The sequence below is a fragment of the Acomys minous genome (assembly GCF_964271855.1).
Source record: "Acomys minous genome assembly, chromosome: 12".
NCBI classification, from domain to species: domain Eukaryota; kingdom Metazoa; phylum Chordata; class Mammalia; order Rodentia; family Muridae; genus Acomys; species Acomys minous.
In genome coordinates, this window is record NC_140493.1 from 13,676,070 (window position 1) to 13,699,178 (window position 23,109).

The 23,109-nt window shown below is 53.0% G+C and overlaps 2 protein-coding genes and 2 long non-coding RNA genes across 5 annotated transcripts in view; 2 read left to right on the forward strand and 2 right to left on the reverse strand.

Annotated features, from left to right (window-relative positions):
* The first annotated feature begins 452 nt into the window (after window positions 1–452).
* On the forward strand, window positions 453–6,943 carry LOC311609833. The gene is made up of 2 exons (XR_014783516.1): window positions 453–1,925; window positions 6,791–6,943. It is a non-coding gene; the product is annotated as an uncharacterized lncRNA (long non-coding RNA).
* PANX2 (pannexin 2) lies at window positions 4,317–15,227 on the reverse strand. The gene is made up of 3 exons (XM_084803204.1): window positions 14,753–15,227; window positions 6,153–7,616; window positions 4,317–5,661 (listed from the first exon to the last, which is right to left on the reverse strand). Exons 1-3 carry the CDS (start codon window positions 14,976–14,978, stop codon window positions 5,318–5,320), a joined length of 2,034 nt encoding a protein of 677 aa, XP_084659330.1. The 5' UTR covers window positions 14,979–15,227; the 3' UTR covers window positions 4,317–5,317.
* Window positions 14,857–23,109, forward strand: part of LOC311609832 — a 42,739-nt gene continuing 34,486 nt past the window's right edge. The window contains exon 1 of the long non-coding RNA XR_014783515.1: window positions 14,857–14,969. This is a non-coding gene — a long non-coding RNA (uncharacterized lncRNA). The remainder of the gene's footprint in view (window positions 14,970–23,109) is intronic.
* The window catches only part of MOV10L1 (Mov10 like RNA helicase 1), a 67,056-nt gene continuing 63,940 nt past the window's right edge, over window positions 19,994–23,109 (reverse strand). For both annotated transcript variants that reach the window (XM_084803201.1, XM_084803202.1), the window contains 4 exons: window positions 21,631–21,738; window positions 20,822–20,959; window positions 20,583–20,674; window positions 19,994–20,369 (listed from right to left, as the gene is read on the reverse strand). In XM_084803201.1, coding sequence (XP_084659327.1) covers window positions 20,366–20,369; window positions 20,583–20,674; window positions 20,822–20,959; window positions 21,631–21,738 — 342 coding nt within the window. In that variant the 3' untranslated portion in view covers window positions 19,994–20,365. The remainder of the gene's footprint in view (window positions 20,370–20,582; window positions 20,675–20,821; window positions 20,960–21,630; window positions 21,739–23,109) is intronic.

Consider the following 23,109-nt stretch of genomic DNA (forward strand, 5'->3'; position numbering starts at 1 on the left):
AGTCCGGTCTGCGCAATGGGGCTGCGTTCTTTAGGCGTCCACATACATGGTGGCCTGGCGTCCAAGGGAGCCGTCAGCAGCACTGGAAAGAAACTAGGGATCGTAGGAAGCGCCCTTCTGGCTTCCTTGTTGGATCACATACCAGGTGGAGAGGCTCAAGGGCAGGACTGAGGATGGAGAAGCTGACTTCACCCAGGCCATCAGGACCTCCAGAGTCCTGCTGCGCGTGACTGAGAGCCTGGAAACTGCAGGGTCTCTGGATGGGTGGGGGCCCCAAGTGACAGCCTAGCAAGTGCCCAGTATCTTAACCCAGACCTCAGGCTTGTTAGTTTCCGACCGGCACCTTAGAACAGGGCGGGTGGGGGTGGGCCGAGAGGGGGGGAGGCCAGTTGCCTCACTCTGGGCAGGTCTCCAGGCTGCGGATCCTCCTGCTCCAGGCTTGGTGAGTGATTGGGAGGAGACAGGTGGGTCCAGAGTGGACATGTCTCCATTTGAGTACCCTAAGATTAGCTACTGTGCCCCCCCCCCCCCAGCAGTGACTACCCAGAACAGGTCCTGGCACAGACCGTGCAGAAGGGTCTGCCTACTTCCTAGCTGCTCCATGCAAGCCCTTTTAGGTTCCAAAAGCAGAGGTTGCAGCCCTGGCTCTGAGTTTTGGAACCCCTGCCTTTGACACTGTTCCCTTTGCATGGCCCTCCTGGAACTTGGCCATTGTGGGAGATTCTGCGCCAGGCATGAGTCCCTCCAGCAGGCAGTTGTTCCCCAAGAGAACCCACATGGAGGCTACTGGCAGGTGTTTGCTGCCCTACTTGTCACCATCTCCACGCACAGCTTCCCGGTTCCCCAAAAGGCCTGGCCTCAGAGTGACCTCAGCCTTCCTTGCTCCTCAGCGAAGCATATCTTTGTCTCCGCTCTCCGCAGGGACATTGGATTCGTCCCTGATGTGCACTGCTTTTCTGTCTGCGCTCCATGGTCATCTCTCCTCTTCTGGCCTCCTCAGGCACATCCATGCCCCTCAGCAGAAGGCAGGGATATACTCCGAGCTGAGAATGCAGGCTACTCTACCTGTTCACAAAGCCCAGTGACGTTATTCTGCCAGTATCTGTACTGTATAGTTGAAAACCTTAGTGATGGGCCCAGGCTCCAGTCCTGGTTGGCTGGGATGGTTCTCCCTGAACCTGTCCTTTTCTGTAGGCAGACCATAGTGTCACCTCTCGTTTGCCTCTGCCTAATGCTGTGACTCTTTAATACAGTTCCTCATGCTGTGGTGACCCTGCCCCAACCATAGAATTATTTTGTTGCTACTTTATAACTCTAATTTTGCTACTGTGATTGTAATGTAATGAGTTGTGATGTCTGATATGCAATCTTGAAGGGGTCTCCAACCCCCACCCCCCAGTTGAGGACTGCTGGCCTAGGGAAAGAAGGAAGATGGCGACGGGATGGGACGGCATTTTAAGTAGATGTCGACCCTGAAGAGCATTCTATTTTGGCTAAGTGGCTGTTGGGCAGAGGGAGATGATGAAAACCAGAGCTGTCCTCTAACCTGCTGGTGTCTGCAGGGGCCAGAAATAGGCAATGGTGTCTGGCGGACATGTCCAGCCAGGCTGGCAGGGAGACTGCAGACCCCCAGCTGGTAGAGCTCAGGTCTCACCTCCATCTTCGGCTTCGCCTGGGAGACAGGCGGGCCAGCTGGAGCTCTGCCTTCTAACAGCTGTTGGCAAGCGCACTTTTTGTTTGAACAGGTTCTGATCTGCCATAGGGCGAGGGGGTGACTTATCACACAGTTGGGCAAACACAAAGCCCCTTTGTTCCAGCAGAGCAGCCAGCTTCTTGAGGGGAGCCAATGCAGGTGATGCTTGCAGGGGAAACGGTCCAACATGGCCAGAGTCCTTAGAAAGAGAAGGGAGCTATCTGAAGCCATTGTGAGTGCATGAAGGGAAGGGGAGGGGAGGGGAGGGGAGGGGAGGGGAGGGGAGAGTGGGAGGTGTGTGTGTGGTTCCCAGTCAGCTTTGAGGATCTGGTAAGAAAGGGCCAATGTTTGAGAACAGCATAGACCATCCCGAAGCAGACAGGGCTCACAGAAGCAGAGCTAGGGTAGAGGCCAGAAAGGGAGCCCCAAGTTGGCAAGGAGCTCAGCCTTGTTTGACCCCAGGGAACAGAACTGCATCTTCTTCAGGTCATCTGCTTCCAGGAAGGCAGAATAGCTAATGGGGACCCTTCTGAAGAGTCAGCAGCCACTGTGCTGCCCGCTCCCGCAGGCCAATGACTAGATCCCCTTCCCCAGAAGCAGCCCCTTGCAGGTCAGCTCTGTATGTAAAGACAGCATTGTTTCCTCATAGCACCAACCTCGCCAGCCCCGCACAGGACTCTTCTGAGAGGGTCCCTGGCTTTATCCAAGAACAGAGGTGAGAAGTGGCCGTTTTATTGGTCCAGATTCTCCCAAAGAGCCAGCCCCTGGCTCCAATGGGCCCAGCCTCTCCCATGTCTACTTCCGGCTTTTATAAGCTCTAGGGAGCATGCCCAGCCACTGTCTGGGTATTCTATGGTCAGTGGTACTTGGGAAACAGGGCCTAGGAGGAAAGTGTAGCAGTTGGACTTGGTGCTCTGCAGACCACAGGCTCCCTAGGGTCTGAGTAACCCCCTCGTCCCCGCTGCATGCTCCCCCTCCCCCAGCAAAGCCTCTGAGTGTCCAGGCTGAGCTGTAATTGTGGGAGCGGGACGGAGCTTTGGTGGCTCTGGACAGGTGCCCATCTTCTACGGCAGGCCGCTCTCTAGAGCTGGCAGGTGGCACTATGTGCAGTGCCCATTAGTACCTCCTTCCGCACACTTCCCACCTGCCCCAGTCACTCCAAGACAGGAGCTAGGGCCCAGGTGTGAGTCCAGCACCCATACTGGACGGTCCTCTGCCTTTCGCCTGCCTGACTTGTTCCTTCCTGTGGAGGCTCCACAGCTTCGTTTCCGCCTCACTCCCTCCACACCAGGTGACCTGGTGCTCCCTGGTTTGGCCCTGTGTGGTGAGGGGTGTCTCCTCTATTATCTGTAAACAACGGATGCCCTTCCTATGGCAGGTATCTGAGCTGGAGGTGCAACTCAGTGGCAGAACACTTTCCTAACATATGCAAGCTCCCCAGGATTGGCCCCGAGCTTCCCCCAACTCAACCAACGGCAGGAGTCTTGTGATCTGTCCTGGGCATAAGTAGATAATAACAGGACATCTTAAACAAATAATAAAACCAGAATGCGGGCTCTGCGTGGTCAGCATGTGTAACACGCTTAGACGTTGACTGTGGTGGCAGCCGCCACAGTGGAGGCCACACAAGCATTTTGCCCTCCCCACCTCAGGGTTGTCCTAAAGCTGGTGAAGGAGGCACAAGCCAGGCATAGGTGGCTGCTCTGATATCACCTGAGCCCCTCCCTTCTGACATACAGCCTATCTATGCCCCTGAATGTCTTTGAATCCCTGGCCTACCTCTCTTAGCTCCCTGTCTTTAAGACATCTCTTGTACAGACCCACAAGGGTCACCTGCCCTGGCTTGGAGGACGTGTAGCTCCACAGGGCCAGTTTTGTCTCACTGAGCCCAAGGCCCGAGCTTGAAGCCCTGCTGTGGGCCTTCTAGTGAACATACGTGCATCCCAGCCACAACCAAGAACCCTTCCTGGATCCTGCCAGCTCTGTGGTCCCTAGTTACATACCTAATAGGGCCTTGGGCCACGCTATTTCTATAGTGAAGAAAAATGGTCCCCATATGATCATATAGTTGAGTGGTTGGCTCCTCTTAAACCACCAAAGTTGCTGGGCTATTGAGGAAGGGTTAGGAAGTGTAGCCTTGTTGGAGGAGGTGTGCCCCTGGGGTAGGCTTTGAGGTTTCAAAAGCCCACTCCAGACCCAGTTTTTCTCTCTACTGCCTGCCTACAGACCAGGATGTAGGTCTCAGCCATGCCATGCCTGCCTGCCTGCCTGCCGCTGTGTTTCCCTCCTGCCATGCTTATGGACCAACCCTTCAATAAGATGCTCTATTCTTTAAGTTACCTTTGCCATGGTGTCTCTTTCACAGCAACAGAAACAGTAACTAAGATACTTTGCCTCTGACCCAGAGAGCTCTCTGGGTACTCTGACCTCCCACAGCCCCACAATCCCACGGTTTCCCCTTTCCTCACACTTCTGGGTAGAGGCTTGAGGTTCTTGCCTCTTGGATTGCCTGGATCTGCCCACTGTTTCCCAGTGGCCCCAAGAGACGCCCAGGCGTTGGTGGGGTGTTGCAGGCTGGGCACAAAGCACCAGCATAGGGAGGCGGGGCCTCAAAGCACAGGAGTTATCAGAATAGTATTTATTGATATGCTCAGTGCTACCTTGTTAATACTTCGTCACGTGGCGCGTGGCTGAGGTAATAGGGGCGGGGCCAGTGGGGCCTGGACTCCCATGGGAAGCAGTCCAGCCAGCAGCTGGGGACCCGGGAGGGGGATGTGGTTATTGCGTTGTATTCCTTCCCTCACTCGCCCCCTGGCGCCTATGCCTGCACTCACCCACTGCTCAAGTGGGTACCACTCGCACACTCACACATACTCAGGCTCATTCACACCACACTTGCCCCCTACTTGTTCACGAGCTTGCTTGCGCATGGGCAGTGTGCCCTCTGGCAAACTCAATCACTCAGGCAGGGGCTTGTACTCTCACCTGCTTACTTGGCACTCTGCTTCTGCCACTCACTCGCACAATCCTTCGCTTTAAATGCACCCTAATTCTCCTGATGATAAATAAGCTCCTCAGTTACAGTAATCATAGTAAAATAAACTGTGTGTCAGGCTATGAGGAGAAAGTGCACGTTGAGTTGGACCTGGGGCAGCCCGTCGGTTCCCCCACCTGCAGAGGCATCAGGCCCCTCCGCAGGGGCCAGGCCCTTACATGAGTGACCGCTGAGGTCAGTCCTGAGGCCAGTGCTGCCTTCCTCAGCATCCTCCTCACTCACCCTAGGCTGGGCCCAAAAGGATGTGCTGAGTTGCCTCAGCCCACAACAAAACCCACTACAAAAATAAACTTTTCACCTTGCGGCCCAGCACGCGGAGGGGTGGGGTGGGGTGGGGGGACGCCCTGATGCTGGGGTGGGCACCCTAACCCCACCTTGCGCTCTAGCCTCAGCCTGCACGTGTGGATGCCATGGTGAGCCAGGTGGGAGGGGTGCTGGGCCCCGTGGCATGCAGACAGGAGGCTGACGGGGGTTGTGGGCAGAGTTCAGATCTGCTCGAGGCTAGGCTCAGCTGGGCCATCCCTGGCTCATGCAGAGAGTTGTTGGTGGCCTGGGAGGCCCCTGCCCCATCAAAACTCCACAGTACTCACAACTGTCCTTGGCTCCTCGAACGTGGCGATGAGGATCTGCTGGGGTGGGGGGATGGTGAGAAGGTCACCCATGTCTGAGGGCGCACAGGGACCTCCTTCCTCCTCTTCCCGGGCCTCATACAGCGTGCTGATGTGGAGCAGGGGATGAGTGGCATTTCGGCTCAGGATGGTGAGGGGGTCGGCCTTACCCAGACTGCCTGGTGACAGGGAGGCGGCAGCAGGGGCCGTGGGGGGTGAGCAGACGTGAAATGAGCCCCCAGATGGAAGCCCTGGCAGGACAGGATCTGTGGGGAATGGGGTTTCCTTCTCGGGGAGCGGAGCATCTGAAAACAGGCAGGAACACAGGCATTTCACAATCCTGCTCACTCGGTGCTACAGCCCTCCCAGTGCCACCCACGGGCACCTACTGGGCCCTTAGCTTTCATGGATGGCAGGCACCCTTACATTTAGCAGCCTGCCTGGCTAAGTCTCAGGATCTAGGAATAGCAGTGCTGCCTGCTGAATTTTTTCCACCCAGTGGTTCACATCTGCCTGAAGCCCTTATTAACCAAAGGGGACAGGTCTGCTGGTGGCTGCGGTCCTGCCTTCCTCCTCATCCTCTGCCTTATGGGAGCGTCCAGCCTCTTATTAGGCCTGCACCTCACCTTAGGAGCAACCCTTGTGCTAACCCTGCTGTGACCAAGCTAGCTAGCCTGGTTGCCACGTCATCTACATTATTTCTCTGGTGTCTTCTCTCTTTGTGCCCTACACCCAGGGACCGCCAGTTCCTGGAATCTACCTTCTGCCCTTGTCCCCCACCTGCTTGGCTCCCTACCTTTGGTGGGTGCTGCAGCCAGGCCCAGCCCACATTCCTCCGTCTGGGACCGGAAGCCACCTTCCTGGCTCCTGGAGGCTGGTAACGCAGGGGGTACTGCCTCAGTCTTGGCCTTCTTGGTCCCTAGGATGTAGGGATGCACATCCAAGGAGAAGTGACGGGTATGTTTTTTCTCAGAGGCAGCAGGCGGGGCAGGGGAGGGGCCTGTATCGCCTCCACTACCCTTGTAGTGGTGAGCGGCCCGGGCGCCAGCGTCCAGCAGCGGGGCAATAAGTGTGTCTGTGGCCGTCTTCCTGCGCACAGGCTTGGGCTTTTCGGTCTTGCTGTTTTCCACCCGCATAATGGCCAGCTGCTCCTTGAAGGGCTGAGGCAGCGGGTTGCTGGTGGGGATCCACTTCATTTTCTTACGGGGCCGCTTGACCACGGGAGGCTCAGCGGAGCCATCAGGCTCCGCGGGGTTGATGCTGGGGTCCACGGTCTGGATGCCCGAGTCCCGCACAGTGGGCGTGGTGTCGTGGTTAGACTGAGCCAAGGCTGCCAGAAGCTGCCTCACGACATTGTCGTACATGAGGTCGCTCTCGTTGGTGATGAAGTCCAGCCTGTTGAGGGATTTGATGTGGTCACGGTTCTCGTTGCAGAACATGGCCAAGATGTTGATGTCGCAGAACTGTGAGCGGCGCCACTGCCGGCGCGTCTTGATACCCACCTTGTGCAGTTTGTCAAAGATGAAGTTGCTCTTGCGGAAGATGAAGAGGTGGATGAGGTTGACGAGGATGATGAGGTTCATGAAACAGAGTAATACGATGTCCACACCTGCAATGATCCGCTGCAGCTGCACGGACGGCAGCTTGCAGTTGACACGCACTGTGGGCCCAGCGCTACCCACCGGCCCGTCAGGTGAGGCACCCAGGGCACAAGTGAACTCATTCTGCTTCTGGGTGGCATAGTATGTGCATAGGTAGGATATGGGCACCACACTGAGCAGCAGGATCAGCACGTGCCGGGCCAAGTACAGCTTGGCCAAGAAGTTGCTGCGGCCCCGGCGTTCCAGGTACTTCTCAAACAGATTCTGTTCAGGGCTCTTCTCCTTCTCGGCGTTCTCGATGATCTCTCGCTTCTCACGCTCCGTGATGCCCGGCCCCTTGGATTGGATCTGCTTCTCAATTTTAGGGGCGCGGCCCTCAGCTGCTCGGTGGTAGCAGTTGTCAATCTCTTGAAGCAGGAAGTTGAGCTCGGAGGTGAGGCGCGTGGAGGCCAGAAACTCCCAGCCCAGTGCGGGCACGTACATGATAGCGGCGAAGGCCAGCAGCGCGTAGGGCAGGAACTTGTGCTCAAACAACGACGGCCATAGGCTGGCGTCCACGCCGGGGAGCGCATCCCGCAGCTCTGTCCAGCAGTAGCCACGGGCGTACAGCGCCTGGTCACGGGTGAAGTTGTGCGGAGTGTAACAGTAAATTGGTTCCTCTGAGGGTAGAGAGGAGACATGGGCTAGGGCAAGAGGTGGGAGTGGCCCGAGGAGGACCAGGTTTTGGGATGAAGGGCTTGGGATGGGCCTGATCCTGTCTCTGCTCAGACCCCTCCCTTGTACAGGTGGCTGGGCTCTAATGTCCACAGACTCTACAGCCCCTCCCATAGAGCTGCCTAACCGTATGCAGGGGCTGCTGTTCCTCAAATGGACCCCCCTACCCCTCTCGGGCCAGTTTTCCCTCCCAATGTCCTGACTACACTGCTGCTGTGTGGTTAGCCAGGGGTTAAGACCTGCTTGTAGAAGCTGAGGAATTGACCTGTACTATTTATATTGGTCTAGGAAGGCCATAAAAACTGTATGTACAAGACAAACCAAGGTCTAGGGAGGACCAAGAGAGACTGTGCTGACAGCCAGGGTTCCTCTTTCGGTATCCCACATGGACCAAATAGTGGTCCCTGCCATTGGCCTTTGCACTGCCAGGATTGGTGGCCTGGATGCTCCCACCTCGCCAGAGGCAGTCACAGAGGCCCCAATTCCAGGAAAAATCTGCCTGTGACAGGTGAAAGGGGTCTCACAAGTCCCACTGTCCTGGAGGAAGAGAGACGTGGGAACTCTGGTGTTGGGGAATGCTCACTGGACACATCTGCCACTGAAAATGAATAAGGGGACTGTCTGCCCTTGCTTATGGGGACACACGTCCTGAAGCAAAGGGTGCCGCGCATGTGTGCATCTGGCCATGCTCAACCTTGGGTTGCAATCTTACGCTTTTAATTCATTTGCAGAAAACTTGGGAGGCTCAAAGCCCCCACACTGGGTACCCCTAGGTACCAACCAGGCCATGGTTCCCTGTGGCATCAATCCAAACCAACTCCTCCTTCGCCACCTCTCTTACCCTCAAGATTGGCTCCAGAGTGGGACAGCTAAAAGCCTCGGCTGCTGCAGCTTAAAGCCCCTCACCACAGTCTTGGGATCAGGAAGTAACAGGGTCTAATTGGTTAGTCTGTCTGTACCTAGCCTCGAGTTCACGTAAATAGGGAGATGGCAGAGACCCAGGCTAGCGGGGAGACTAATGTAAGAGTTTGAATATGGGGCTGGAGAGATGGCTCAGTGGTTAAGAGCACCGCCTGCTCTTCCAAAGGTCCTGAGTTCAATTCCCAACAACCACATGGTGGTTCACGACCACCTGTAATATGATCTGATGCCCGCTTCTGGTCCACAGGTGTACATACAGACAGAACATTGTATAATAAACAAATAAATAAATATTTAAAAAAGAGTTTGAATATGAAATCTGCCCTATAAGGTCCTGTGTTTGAACGTTTGGGCCCCAGCTGGTGGCACTGTTTTGGAATCTTTGGGAGGTAGAGGTTTAGCCCAAAGCATCAAACTAGGGGAGGGCTTTTATACACCTTGATGCGAATCAGGCACACCAGAGCTCGGACCATGGATGGAGCCACCGTGGCCATATGCCCTCTCCCGTGTTGGAATGCATCCCATCAAACTGTGCAGAAGACCAAATCCTCCCTCAGCTTGTTTCCGCTACGGCAGCAAGAAAAGTAACCAGCACAGACATTAATCACGGTTGATGCTGTCAGGGGCCCCAGAAGCAGGGGACAGAGACACCTCCCCCTCCCCCCCCAACCCCCCCACCCCCCCACCCCCGCCAGCATGTTCTTCTTTTGTAGCGGCATATATGGGTCCTGGCTCCACCTTAACTTGGCTAGGACCTTGCTCACCATTTGGGGTATATCTATCTGCCTACACAGCCAGCCTCTCATTATGAAGGCTCAAAGACACTTAGGCCTCAAGGACTATGAGAAGAAAATAACCTGGTCAAGGACAGCCCCAAAGGCTAAGTGGCCACGGCTCTTCCTCATATGGTCTTGGGCAGGTATAGAGGGCTCCAACGGAGGTGTGGGTGAGCTACAAAGAGTGAGCCTGGCCGAGAGGGTCACATACTGGGTCTCAGAGCTGGGGCCATGTCCGCGTGAGAGCTGGGCACCTGGCTATGGCCAGGGACAGAAGAAGAGAGTAGGGACAGTAAGGCGAGGGAAAGCTGCTCCCTTTAACCTGAGGTCCTGGAGGACAGGACGAGCTGGGCTCTGAGAAGAGCAAACAGGGGAAGCAAAAGAATCGGATCTCTTGGTTGAAAAAAAGGAATTTTATTCTTTTTTTTTTTTTTTTTTTTTTTTTGTCCTTACAGCTGATCCCTAAAGCCACAGAGGGGCAAGTGGCCTTCTCTCTGGGAATTCGATTCCCACCCTGAATCAAGTCCATATCTACATGCCCAGCCCAGCCAAGTTGTAAGCTGGAAAAACAAAAGGAAGAGACCCCTCCCCCATCCTCCCATGGGCACTTGTGGACCAGCCTCCTCCTTGGTTGGCCTTGGCTGGCACAGCAGATACCAAAGGACCTAGAGGCGTGCGGGGTGTTCAAGCACGGTTGGCTACCATAGGGTGGTGATGTAGTGGACGTGTCATGCTGAGAACAAACTGGGCAGGATGGCAGGTACCCAGACACTGAATATGCTGCCCAGACACAGTGGCTGCCCAGAGCTCTCTGTCTTGAGGCCCCTCTCCTGGGATTTCCCAGGGGTGATGAGGTCTTGCTTGGGTAAGTACAGGTGCTCAAGGAAGAGACACATAAGCTGGCCCATCTCAGTGCAGACAGGGCTAGCTCTGTAGAGTGCTGTTGGAGGGTCCTTTCCCCCAGAGGACAGTACTGTGTAGACCTGGGATGCTGGACACCCTGCTGCTCCTGAGAATGCGTGGACACTCCTAATCAAGGAACCCAGTACGCTGAGACTGCCTACCCTGACCACAGTGCCATGGAGTCAACAGCAGTAACCACAGTGCGCTGAGTGCCTGTTGTAGCCTCCAAGAAGAGCAGGCCTGGATAGTGTAAGTGCATACTTATAGGGCTCTTATTTGGAATTCTGTCCAGGGCTGATACATTTCCAGCCCACTCCTCGGGTCCAGCCTGCACACAGCTCAGCTCACTTACGCCACTGTCACTTGTGGAAGGAAAAGCTTTCAGGGGAATCTCTGGCTCTGCAGAGGCTGTTGTCTCTGGCCACAGCACGCTACCACTGCTCCTTTGCCCTCAGCTCCCCTCACCCCAGGGCAGCTCTAAACCTTTCCCAAACTCCTTCGTGGCAGAGTGACAGCTCCCAGGATGACCATATCCTGATTTCTGGACCTTCTGACTCTATTGCTTTGTGTGGTAAAAGTGACTGGAGCCAGGATTAAGGACTTTTATCAGAGATGATGCTGGATTCTCTGAGTGGGACAACACAACACAAGTGTCCCTTTCAAAGGAAGGGCAGAAGCCAGGTGTGGTGGAGTATGCCTTTAATGCCAGCACTTGGGAGGCAGAGGCAGGTGGACCACTGTGAGTTCAAGGCCAGCCTGGTCTACAACGTGAGTCCAGGACAGCCAAGGCTACACAGAGAAACCCTGTCTCAAAAAAAAAAAAAAAAAAAAAAAAAAAAAAAAAGGTCTGTCTGAGCCAAAAGACATGACGTAACTTGGTCCTGAAGAAGGACCATCCCTGCTTACAGCCTGTGTATCTTGTAAGACTCACATCAGATTTCTGACCAGCAGAAATCAGGACAAACTGGTTTTGTCAATGTTAAAACATTTTTTTGTGTGTGTGTGTTTATGTGGATGTATGTGGGTGTTATGTGTGCCATGGTGTGTGTGTTCAATGTGTGGGTATTGGTTCTCTCCTTCTGCCCTACAGGTTCTAGGGATCAAATTCAAGTTGTCAGGCTCGGGGACAGGCATCTTTATTTGCTGGGCTATCTCACCAGCCTTGTTTGTTTGTGACTTTGGGGTGTGCAAAGGGCTAGGACCTCCGCTATGCTAGGCAAGTGCTCTGCAGCCGAGTCATACCCTAGCCCTGGTACCTTGTTTGAAGGCGCTGAGTTTGTGCTAGCCTGTTCCAGCAACGTGGGCACATTAACAGGTGGCCCCGGCTTCTTGCAGGCTGCCTACCTCATGTGTGTATGTGCGTGGGGAGTGGGGTGGGGGGAAAGTTACTCCAACCTGGTACTTCCTGCTGTGTTAAGAGTGGATACTGCAGGCTCCACAGGGTGAACCCATACCAGGGACAGAAAGAGTTGATTTTCAGGGGTCACGGGGAAAAAAAAAAAGATGGGCTGGTATTCTGAATGCCTTCATTTCTCACAGGTCCACCACAGAGATCCACTCTGTTAAGTGAGGTGCCCAAGGAGAGGTCAGAGGCCAGGTGCAGGATCCCCCACCCCCTTTGTCAGTATAGGGCACTTCCGGGTTTCCTTCTTCAAGGAAGAAGAGTACTGAAATGAGACACATACTGGGGGACACCCCACTTCCGTGAGATGGGTATTCATACCCAGACAATACCCAGAAATACCCCCAAGTACGCGGGACCTGATTATTTGACTATTTTAGGAAAAAGTCATTGCTGGCTTCCCAGCCTGGGTCTGAGTGATGTGGGGGCTCTTTGTCCCTCTCCCCTCCCCCCCCACTTTGGCCTTTGTGTCTTGATTCCCCACTCCTGCATGAGAGGCAGGCCCAGAGGCCACAGGAGTCCTCTGACATTTCCCCAGGCTACCCCTCCACCTGAGCTCTACCTCTTGCTCTGCTGGGTGGAGGGCAGCAGTGCTAAGCTCAAGGGGATCCATTTGAGCGTAGCAGAACCCTCTAGATGGAGGGCAGGCTCCTCCTGAGGGGGTACCCACAGCACCATCCTCTGACACTCAGGGTTGAATGCCCTGATAGGCAGGACCCAGGCGGATACAGAAAGAAATGGAGGGGTCATTGGCTACAGTGGTCACTGGTACTAGAAGTGGAGTGGCTGGCTTAAAACAGCAGACGCGTACCTCACAGTTCCAGAGGCCTGAAGTCCGAAATCCTTCAGGCAGACACCACTGAGAGCCCTGCTACAGGGTTCTGACTACGCACCGGTCCTACCTTCTCTTATGCTCTCACCAAATGGTTCCCCTCAAAAATGACGGGGCCTTGGGAGAAGGAACCATTAAGGCACCCTTTGCCCACATCTGATTCTCTTGTGTCTGGGGGATCCCTGGGATGATTCTAGCCTCTGTGAGACAAAGGGATGGTGCAGAACACCAAGAAGCTATTAGGGGACAGTCCTGAACATCAAAGTCAAGAGAAGCTGTCAGTCCTTCAGAACTGTGCAGGAGGTCAGGGGGAGCAGAGGTTAGGAATGATGCTGGGTGTTTAGTTTTTCTAGCCTCCCAGGAAAGGGCAAGCTTACTGGCCAAGCACAGTTGCTTGTCCATGCTGCTGTGGAGGCCCTGGGACCCCTCTAGCTCAGCATGGGTAGAAGGGCTTAAGACATGTGGGCCTTGGGGTGGGCTCACACATTTCTGTGGGAGAGCAGAGTGGGCCTTGAAGGAGCGGGACCAGGACCGGGGCTGACTTGGAGGGACATCCTGGTGGTTGCAGGGTGTTTGGAGGCCTCACAGGTGACAAGTTGGGCTGGCAGTGTCTTAAGTGTAGGGGTCTTATCAAGGGATCACCGATGATGGCCCAGCCCATGTGTACTGTCACATCTGAGGCACATCCCCAAGTATCTGCTGAAGAGGCCTAGCTCTGCAGCACCTGTGGCCTGATAGAAACAGCCTCTGCAGATATGGAGTCGAGTGATCCCAAGGGAGGGACACAGGCTCAGGGAAATCCCCAAGAAAGGACAGACACTGAGCTTGGGTGGCAGAACTAAAGGCCAAGGAATGGCAGGGATGGTCTGCAGCTAACAGCACAGCAGGAAAATGTTCCTGTTGTTTTCTAGGGGCTTTAGAGAGAACTCAGCCCTCGCCACACCTGGAATTTGGACTTCTGGCCCCTAGAACTGTGAGACACATGTCTGCTGTGGTAGGCCAGCCACCTCCATTGTTGGTACTGTGACCAGCACCACCAAAGGCCCCTTTACTCACACACCTGGGTGTGACTGAAGGCTCCACTGTGCCTTTGGTCTTCTCTTGTCTTACCTATGGGGACATCTAATCCCCAGTGTCAGAGACTGGGAGAACCTCCTCCACCCTCAGGATGGTGTTAAGCAGTCTGAAGGACGCCTGCCCTCTAGAGCCTGGGGTTTCCTGAAAGGTGAGGCGCCCGTGGATGACTGTGAAGAAGTGGGCATCAAATACAACTGTTCATGTTGCCAGCTAGCCACAGAGGGCAGAGTGAGAGGTGCATCTCTGGAGGAGCTCCGGAGCCTGACAGTCTTCTTCCCTGCTATGAAACTCGCACCCCTGGGCCACAAATCCGACCTGTGGATGTGGATACCTGGGCAGGAGGAGTCCTTGCCTCAGCTCAGCTCCAGGTAGGAGATGCTACTTCCTGTCTGTGTGTTACCAGAAGCCAGCTCCCTAGTGCTTCACAGCAGCGTGTTACTGTTCCGGTCATGTCACCTTAGGCAGGCCCACTATGCATGTATGCTGTCTTGCATATGGTCACAGGTCCACACACATGCCCACCTGACACTTCAGCTCCTCAACCCAGTCACTCTTGCCTGACCTGCCCCGTCCTCCGCCCGCACTGCCTTTGACAGCCAAGGGTGGCCTCTTGGGCCATCATTGCTTGATACCCTCCAGGGCCAGCTCAGTCTGACCGCCTCTGTAAAAAACCTTTGGAAGGGGAAGAGCTCCTGAGGCATACCCTCACTTTCCTACACTGTCAGTCCCATGAATCCCGTGCAGCATCACGGGATTTTCACTATCCCTGGGCAGTGGCTCTCAACACTTAGAGCATCCTTCTCTGGTCCGCGTCTGGCTACACCTCTACGCCTCGGTACCTATTGTGACATTCTACAACTCAGACCCCACAGTCCCATTCATACCGAGGGCCAGCAAGTGTAGGGCAGGCCTACCCTCCTCATGGCTTGAGGCTGAAGGAATGGAAGGCCAAACAACAATAAAACAGAGGAAGGCTCTCAGGCGGCCCTGTCTTCAGCCCCTCATGCCAGACTGAGGTGGTGCCCAAGGTCTGTGATGAGAGACCTGAGGGCAATGCCTCATCGCCCGGCCAGGTGGGTGCGGTCCAGCTGGCGCTAGTTGCCTGGCGCGGAGAGCCAGCGCGCTCAGAGCGCTAGCGCTAAACACCTGCGGACGCGCGCCCTGCCTCACCTGCGAAGTTCTTGGTGAAGACCAGGGTGACCAGCAGGATGGGTACCAGCACGGTGCCGATGGTGACCACGCGGTCGAACGGCAGTTCCAGCTTGAGCTGCAGCAGCAGCGCGGCCAGCGCACCCGCCTTGTCGTCCTGCGAGCCAGGCAGGATCAGCTCCCTCAGCTTCTCGCCCGCCAGCAGCGCGGTCGCCATGTCCGCCGACTGCTCCAAGAGGTGGTGCATGGGGGGCGGGGGCGCGGCCCGGCGGGGTACGGGCGGGGGGCGCGGGCGGGGCCGCGCGCCCGAGAGGGCGGCGGGGGGCGACGGAGAGCGAGATCGTGGAGGCGCGGGGCGCGGGGCGCGGGAACAGGGATGCCAGGGGCGATGCGGCGGGGCGCGGGGGTCTGCCGCCCCACGAGAGGGGTCGGGCTGCTAGGGCGCCGGGCCGCCGCCGCCCCCGCCGTGCGCTGTAGCCGGCCCGCGCCCTGCGTCCCTCCCGGGGGCGGCGGCGGCTCTCCTGCCTGGGCCGCGCGGCCCGCTCCCGCCCGGGAGGGGGGCTGTTTACCTGCGGCAACTCCGCGGCGTAGCTCCGCCCCCAGCCCCCCCTCCACCTGCCACGTAGCTGCGGCGTTGGCGATGACTTTGCAAAAAAAAAAAAATTTTTTTTTTTTAAATTAAATGAACTGAGTTCGTATTGACATCCCCTTGCATTAGGGTTGGGCCGAGCCCAGGCTTCCCTAGCCGTGGGCACGGAAAGAGGCGGATCACCGGCTCAGGGGTCAGAACTATGTCTGGTGGCCAGAGGATTCTAGCTCTACACCTTAGCTCTCTTGTTTCTCACTGGGACCTGAGCCCCCAAGGGCGCAGAGGCTGCCCTGTGAGGTGTTGCAGACAAGTAAGCCGGAACCCCCTTTCCCGGGCTAGTGCCTGCATTTAAATGCTGTGGGGCGTCCTCTCCAAAGCTCCGGATGCCTCTTTACTGCAGCCATGTCCCTGTCCCTGACCCAGAGGCACCCAGTTATACGCTGTGATGGGATGTCGCCCAGTGCGGATATGCTTGCCAACCCCAATCTCCGAGCTTCACCAATGTCAGCATCCATGGAGCTGCACCAGCTCCCTAGGGCTTCCTGGCTCCCCGCTGATTATCATCTGACGCCCCGGGCCACCCACATGTGCTTTCCTCCCAGGAGCTACTGTACACAAACTTTTGCGACCGTGGCCTCCTGGGGGATTCTCTCCATCATTGCCTTTCCTGTGTGTGTGCTTGTTGCAGTAAATTCCGTCAATAACTATCCATTAGCTGTCTGGAAAGATCTCCAGACCAAAGCAGGACTGTCCCCCGTCTGGCCTGACCCTTTCTGATGTGAAAGCCAGTCTTGTGAAGGATGCATTCCTGCTTCCAGAGTTCCTTCACCTTAGTCCCTGCTGCTTCACTCCCGGTTCCTAGATTCCTGGCTGCACTGAGCGGCCTGTTATCCCGCTTCCCTGAGTACTCCCTGCACCCTTCTTGGCTTCTGAGAGGTGTATGCTGTTCATCATACTACCTTCCAGAGCGCCACTTTTTCTGTTTGCCCTTCTCTGATTACTAACGCTTTTACACACTGACCGCTTCTCAGTGTGTTCTTGTCTTTCTCTGACCTGCAGTTCCTTTATTACCCAAATGTGGTCTCCTTTTTAAACTATTTGTCCATAGTTCTCCAAGGGTTCTCTCCATCCACTCTTGAGTGTAAAGTCTTATTTATTTTTATTTGGGGGGGGGGGGCTCAAGACAGGATTTCTCTGTGTAGCCATGGCTGTCCCAGACTCACTTTGTAGACTATGCTGGCCTTAAACTCACAGCTATCCACCTGTCTCTGCCTCCTAAGTACTGGGATTAAAGGTGTTCACCCCCATACCCAGGCTGGAAATCTTAAAAAAACAAAACCAAAAACTATGTGTATCGGTGTTTCACCTGCATGTACATATGTGGAACACCTGCATGCAGTGGCCACAGAAGCCACAAGAACTCCCTGGGACTGGGGTTACGAACATTATAAGCCACTATTATGGGTGCTGGGAATTGAACCCAGGTCTATGGAGTTTTCTCCAGCAACAGTCTGCAACTCCAGTTCCAGAGGACTGGATCCTTCTGGCCTTGGCAGGCACTGCGCTCATGTGGGGCACAGACATACATGCAGGCAAAATACCCATATACATAAAATAAAGACAAAAGTCAAATAGCTTTAATGGAGTTGCCTTGTAATGGGGCAGCAATGCCCTTACTAGATACCAGAGGCTAACAACTAAGAAAGCCTTGTACCGGGTATGGGTTACTTCTTTTGGAGTTGTTGGCCCTCAGTTTTTATAGGTCCCAAAATATTACAAGCTACTACCACTGTTCTTGGTTACAATGCTATTGTTCTTGGTCACCCTCCAGAACGTGATAGTGAGATCCTATTGCTGAACACACCACATTCTTGAATCATGGGACATGAAGAAATTAAGCAGGTACTGACCTGGAAGCTCCATCCCTACTGGCTAACTTTCACAGTGCTAAAAGGCACTAGGCACACTACCAGGGGAGAAAAGTAATCAACCGACTTACCCACCTGTGAACCCTGAAAACGGTAATAATGACTGCTCTGGTATGCACTGTGATGCAATCGTGGCATAAACATCATGCAGATAACCAGCCATTTTCTGACTGGATTTAAGTCCTACTCCACAAGGTGCACCCCACACCGGGCAACCATCGTTGGGTCAGGACCTATGGCTAGATGGGTCACAGGCTGTATGGGAGAACACATTACTATTATTCTGGTAAATGGATGTAATTGCATTGAGTAATTAATTAATGTATCTTTATATCCTCATCCGGGAAGCTTCTATTTGTGATAGGGGGTGATTAACACAGAGACCCACAACTGGCTAAAAGGAGTTGTTCTGTGCCCATCCCACGATTCCCACTCAGGAAATGGCTGTCCATTGCAACAACTGACCACGTCAACATTAGGCCAGGTGCCTGAGAGGGTCAGGTATCAGCAAACTAAAGCTTCTGTGTCAAGCGTTTGCCTGGGCTTCCCTGGCAAGAATTCATCACTTGTCTTCTCGGGCCATGAGTGATTAATGTGAAATTCCATTTTAGGTAAGAAACAGAAAATATATGCCAGAAAGAAAGAAGATTCACATTTTCTTTCTTCAAGCATAGTATTTGGCACAGTATTTTGAGGTTCAAATCCATGTAGAGTGGAAATGGAGGTTCAAGACAAAAAAAAAAAGCACCATTTCTAGCTATGGAGGATGTCCTTTTAAGAGGACAGTGTTGGTACAAAAAGTTTGTACTTTTTCTTCTCACAAGAGATATATAGGTTGCTCTGTTTTGCCTTAGAATGGCAAAACTTACAGTATGCTTGGAATGAGATTGTAAGCAGCCTTTAAAAAAATGAGAAACTGGGCTAGAGAAATAGGTCTATAGTTAAGGGCACTGGCTGCTCTTCCAGAGGAACCAGCTTTGGTTCCTAGAACCCACATGGCAGCTGTCACTCCAGAGGATCCCACACTACCGTCTGGACTCTGCTGGCACTATACAGAAAACACCCATACACATAAAGTAAGAATAAAAAAGCTGGGCATGGTGGTGCACGCCTTTAATCCCAGCACTCTGGAGGCAGAGGTAGGAGGAGCTCTGTGAGTTTGAGGTCAGCCTGGTTGACAAAGTGAGTCCAGGACAGCCAAGGCTACACAGAGAAATCCTATCTTGAAAAAGTGGAAAAAAGGAAAAAAAAAACCTTATAAATCTAGCGATCCCTTGAGCTCTGTGCCCTGTACCTGTCTCACCTCTAGACATTCAGCTGGAGCTGGAGCAGGAGTGGTTAGCCCTGAGCTGGGTAGAAAGGTGAAGCTCATGGGTTCTTGCCTAACCTTAGCTGGGTACTCAGTAGATTAGGTCCGGTCACTGATGGCCCGTGATCTACTTGACACTCCCAGGCAATGGCTTCCTTCCTGGAACCTGCTAGTTACCTCTTGGTGTTAGCTTTGTCCTAGTTCCTGCCTTCACTTGCTCATATAGCTACAGTGTAAGTTCTTTCTTGGGTGGCCACACTGCAATCAAGTTTTGTCCAAGGGCAAAGGGTGACACAGGTGGATAGGCCACCAGAGAGCAATTAAGCTGAGAAGACTGAGGGGCAGGCCAGCTGGCCTTAGCATTTAGCAGGCAGTAGCTTCAATGACACAGAGTAAAATGTGTTACAGCTTGGGCCCCAGAGGTGATGGGCAGTAAAAAGGTTATGGTTTTTCCTGGGATGGGAAGGAGCTGGTAAAGGGCTGTGACAACTGCTGACAGCACCACTATGTCTGCTGAGAGGAAAATAGAGAAAGTGCCTTGCCCATTGTAGTCCCTCAGGTGGTACAGGCCCTTGAAATTTCCTCTGTGGGGATTGATTATCCCTCTGCCCTGCTCATCTCTGTGCTCCAGCTAGCCAGGCCCAGTCCGAGGTGTGGAAGGAGAACACGGTAACAGGATGGGTGTAGGCTTGTAGAACAGAAGGTCCTATGGCATCATACCAGCCTCTGTGGGCAATCTCTCCATGCACCCAGGACCTGGCATGGCCCCATCAGCCCTGTGGAAGGCTCCTGTCCTGTGCAGTAAGGGGTGCTGCAAGTGCGGGAAGACCCTCATCAGAGAGACACAGTTCTCACCTGCTCTAAAGGGCTAAACTCCACTCTGCGCACCCTACGTTCTGAAAGGCCCAGCCTCCAAGTGTGCTTTTGGCAGCAGTGCCTACAGCAGACCATGGTAGAGCCACAGCACCTATGCTGGCCCTTCTCCCAAGCTGGGGGAGGGAGCTTGGTGAAATTTTGTCTTTGCTTAGTGCCTCTGAGCACAGACTTGTAAGTTGAGTTAGGTCCTGTTCAGTTAGAAGCCTGTCTCACCTAACCTATGAAGGCTCTTAGAAGTTGGCATCTACCTGAATTCAGAGACAGGCAGGGAGGACAGGGGTCCAGTAGAAGCCATGACTGACTGCCCCTTTCAGAAATATAGGCTCTAGGTGGGCATGGTTTCACCTAACACCCTTCTTGGTCCTTAGGTGTTCCAACACAGCTGCAGCCTGTTTTCAGGAGAGTGGAGCTGGTGGCCTTTCTTGCAGTTTCACATACATCTGGATCAGGACAGAGCAGATTATAGTGGAACCAACTCCAAAGATTGTAGCCAGCAGGGTGCAAAGAAAAGACAGGACCATTATCACTGACATGGATGCATTCCGAGAAAGAAAGGGGTCTGGAGTTACTGGAGTGTTTATTTGGGGGGACGGTAGTGGCAGTGACTGCCCACTGGCAGAACAAACTGTTGTGAACCAAGGTCAGTACAAGGAAGCAGGAGCAGCTCAGCTGACTCAGTGATCCCACCTATACCAACATTCAGGTGTCAGGCTAAGAAGCCACAAGAGTCACAGAAGACTGAAGCATGGCTGGACTGAGGGTCCACAGGGTGAGGCACAAGCTCGCTCTGCTGTATCTACTGTCTGTTCAACAGGCCAGACTCTCCTGTGTCCACAGATCCTGGCATTGCCACATAGCCACAGCTTGTGTGGAGAAGTGAGCACATGGAGCTACACTCTTTCCTCAATGGTGCTTCTCCACCGGTGCTTTGTTTACCTGTTTAGGTACATAAGGGTTGGGTGACATTGACCACTAAGTATAGGACAGTGGCAGCTGTAGCCCAGGGGTCAGGAAGAGTAAAAAAGCATCCAGCCTCGTCCTGAGGCTTCAGTGTGTTTGGTATGTGGGATCTTGCAGGAGAATCAGTATGGGAGGGTCGGGGAGCCCTAAAGACAGCCCACCGTTTAGGAAGTAGACAGGAATGCTCACTTTTGGAGAGCCTGGAGTTCGGGAGGTAGATCACACCCTGTGTAGACACCGTTGGTAACACTGTACTCTAGCAGCGCTCCAAAACAGGGATCCTGATGAAAACCAAGGAGAGCCAAGTGAGGGAAGGCCTGGAGTCTCCTGAGGCCAGGCCATGTTTGAGTTAAGAGGGCATTTCCTGTGACTGTATCCTTCCCTTCCCCCAAACATGACAATGGTAGCCCAGTGTCCCGCAGACTCACTCTGACAAGCACATGAGGGTTTCCCAGAACGATCAGCAAAGCTTTGGGTCTTGTGATTGCAACATTAAATCTTTTTGAATTGGACAAGAAACCCAAGAAATAACGGTCATCTTCAAATCTATCTTCATTTGACCGCACCTAAAGATACAAAGATAAATAAAAATTGTATTTTAAGATTTTTTTCTTGATACACAAAAACAGGTTAAGAAACAACATCACCTCATTTATGTTTAAAAACGAGGCAGGGCTGCTACCAGCAGTGCTCAGTCTACAGGCAGGAAGACCCCAGATGCCAATAGTTTGTTTCTTTGTTTGTTTTTCTGTGTAGCCCTGGCTGTCCCTGAACTCATTCTGTAGACCAGGCTGGCCTCAAACTCACAAAGATCTGCCTGCTTCTGCCTCCCAAGTGCTGGGATATATATATATATATATATACACAGCGCGCCATGGCTGTCATAGAACTCACTATGTAGACCAGGCTGGTTTCAAACTCGAAGAGATCCACCTGCTTCTGCTCCCAAAGTCCTGGGATTAAAGGCATGCACCACCACATCTGTCTTTCACTATATTATTCCTCCATGCACTGGCTATTTCTTTCAGCTAATTCTTTTACTTGGGCTCCTGATATTTGAGGTTTTGTTAAGCAATGTCCTATAGTCACCCCTTTTGTTAACACCTGAGTCTCCAGCCTACAGTGCAGTCTGATACACTGTGGATCAGTTTCTTCCATTTTATCTGAGTGTATCTATCACTCACTAAGTAGCTAGCAATTTCAAGCACATGCAGCTGGCCACAAACAGAGCACTTACAGTGGAAATGACAATGACCAAGTACTCTTGTCCCTGGAACTCCTCGACTGAGCCAACCTTTATGTCAGTCAAATCCACATTTCGCAGAAGGATTTTTATTTTCTCCACCTTTAGAAAAGGTTAAAAGATTAAAAAAAAGACATTGTAAAAAAATCAAGATATTAATCTATTACAGTTAGCCAAATACTGTCATGATTAGGGTCTGAAATGCACTCCCTTTCCCCACTCATTCTTGAATCCTTGGTCTACAGCAATGTTTTGGGAAGCTGTGCAACTTTTAGAAAGTGAAGCTTAGCTGTGGCTTACAAATCTTTGGACTAGCATGAGAACCCGAGCTCTTAATGGTGGCTCAAATTCAATGAAATGTTCCAGTCTTCAGCATTTTTGTTCTGGTCTGAGAGGCACCATTCTCAGACCCTACCTCTTCAGCTAGGCGCCTTTGATGCCACTGCGAAGATCTTAATGGGGTGGATGCTGGAGAATTCAGTCAGCTTTTCTGGCTTTTTCCAACAGGGATACACAGAATCAGCTGCTCCAGTTTGGTGACAAGTTGACATTTGAGTAATGATTTTCAAACTTGTCTTGGTAATTCTTAGCTGTGACATCTTTTTCATGAATTTTAAAAATCTCATCTATTTCCCTAAAAATACATATTTTCCTCTTTGGTTGCATCTATCAATATGTTGTAACTGTTTGATTTGTAAGTGTTGCTCATTAAAAAAAAAAAAAAACAAGCCGGGCGTGGTGGTACACACCTTTAATCCCAGCACTCAGGAGGCAAAGGCAGGCAGGTCACTATAAATTTGAGGCCAGCCTGGTCTACAAAGTGAGTCTAGGACAGGCAAGGCTACACAGAGAAACCCTGTCTCAAAACAAAACAACAACAACAACAACAAAAAAAAACCACACACACACACACACACACACACAAACCAAAACCAAACAAATCCTGTCACTCCCAGTGTGCTCTCTGCTGTGGGAACCACTTTGTTCCACTGTGGAGCTCACTGTGAACTCCAGAACTGCCAAGGCCAATCACTTTCTTTTGTAAGTTGCCTTGGTCATGGTGTTTTGTCACAGTGACAGAAAAGTGACTTAACACATCACCTTGTCAGCTGTACCCCACAGTGGGTAAGCGGCAAGAACAGCTGTGGACAGCAGTGTAGGAAGGGAATGAGGAGCAACTTGGGATTGTACTGGACGGGAACATTGGGGACTAGAGAAGATACCCCTGGTAGTTCTCAGCCAACCTGGTTTCTTGCTTACCAGCAGGTCTGACCACCAATGCGGATGTTACTTTTTTCTCTTGCCAAATGAGTGACACTTCTATAATGAGTTATATGTGCCCACACGTGTTACACTCTGAGTTGAATATGAGGATAAAACTGTAGTATAGGGGGATAAAAAGATGGTTCAGTGGTTAGGAGCACGGGCTACCCTTCCAGATGGCCTAGGTTCTCTTCCCAGCACCCATATAAA

Bases quoted from the DNA above. Each gene is read 5' to 3' on its own strand.
- PANX2 (XM_084803204.1), bottom strand. From the start codon at position 14,978: ATGCACCACCTCTTGGAGCAGTCGGCGGACATGGCGACCGCGCTGCTG. The intron at 7,617-14,752 runs GTGAGGCAGGGC...CTCTACCCTCAG, and splicing joins CTTCACCAAGAACTTCGCAG to AGGAACCAATTTACTGTTAC. The intron at 5,662-6,152 runs GTAGGGAGCCAA...GCCTGTTTTCAG, and splicing joins GGCTGCAGCACCCACCAAAG to ATGCTCCGCTCCCCGAGAAG.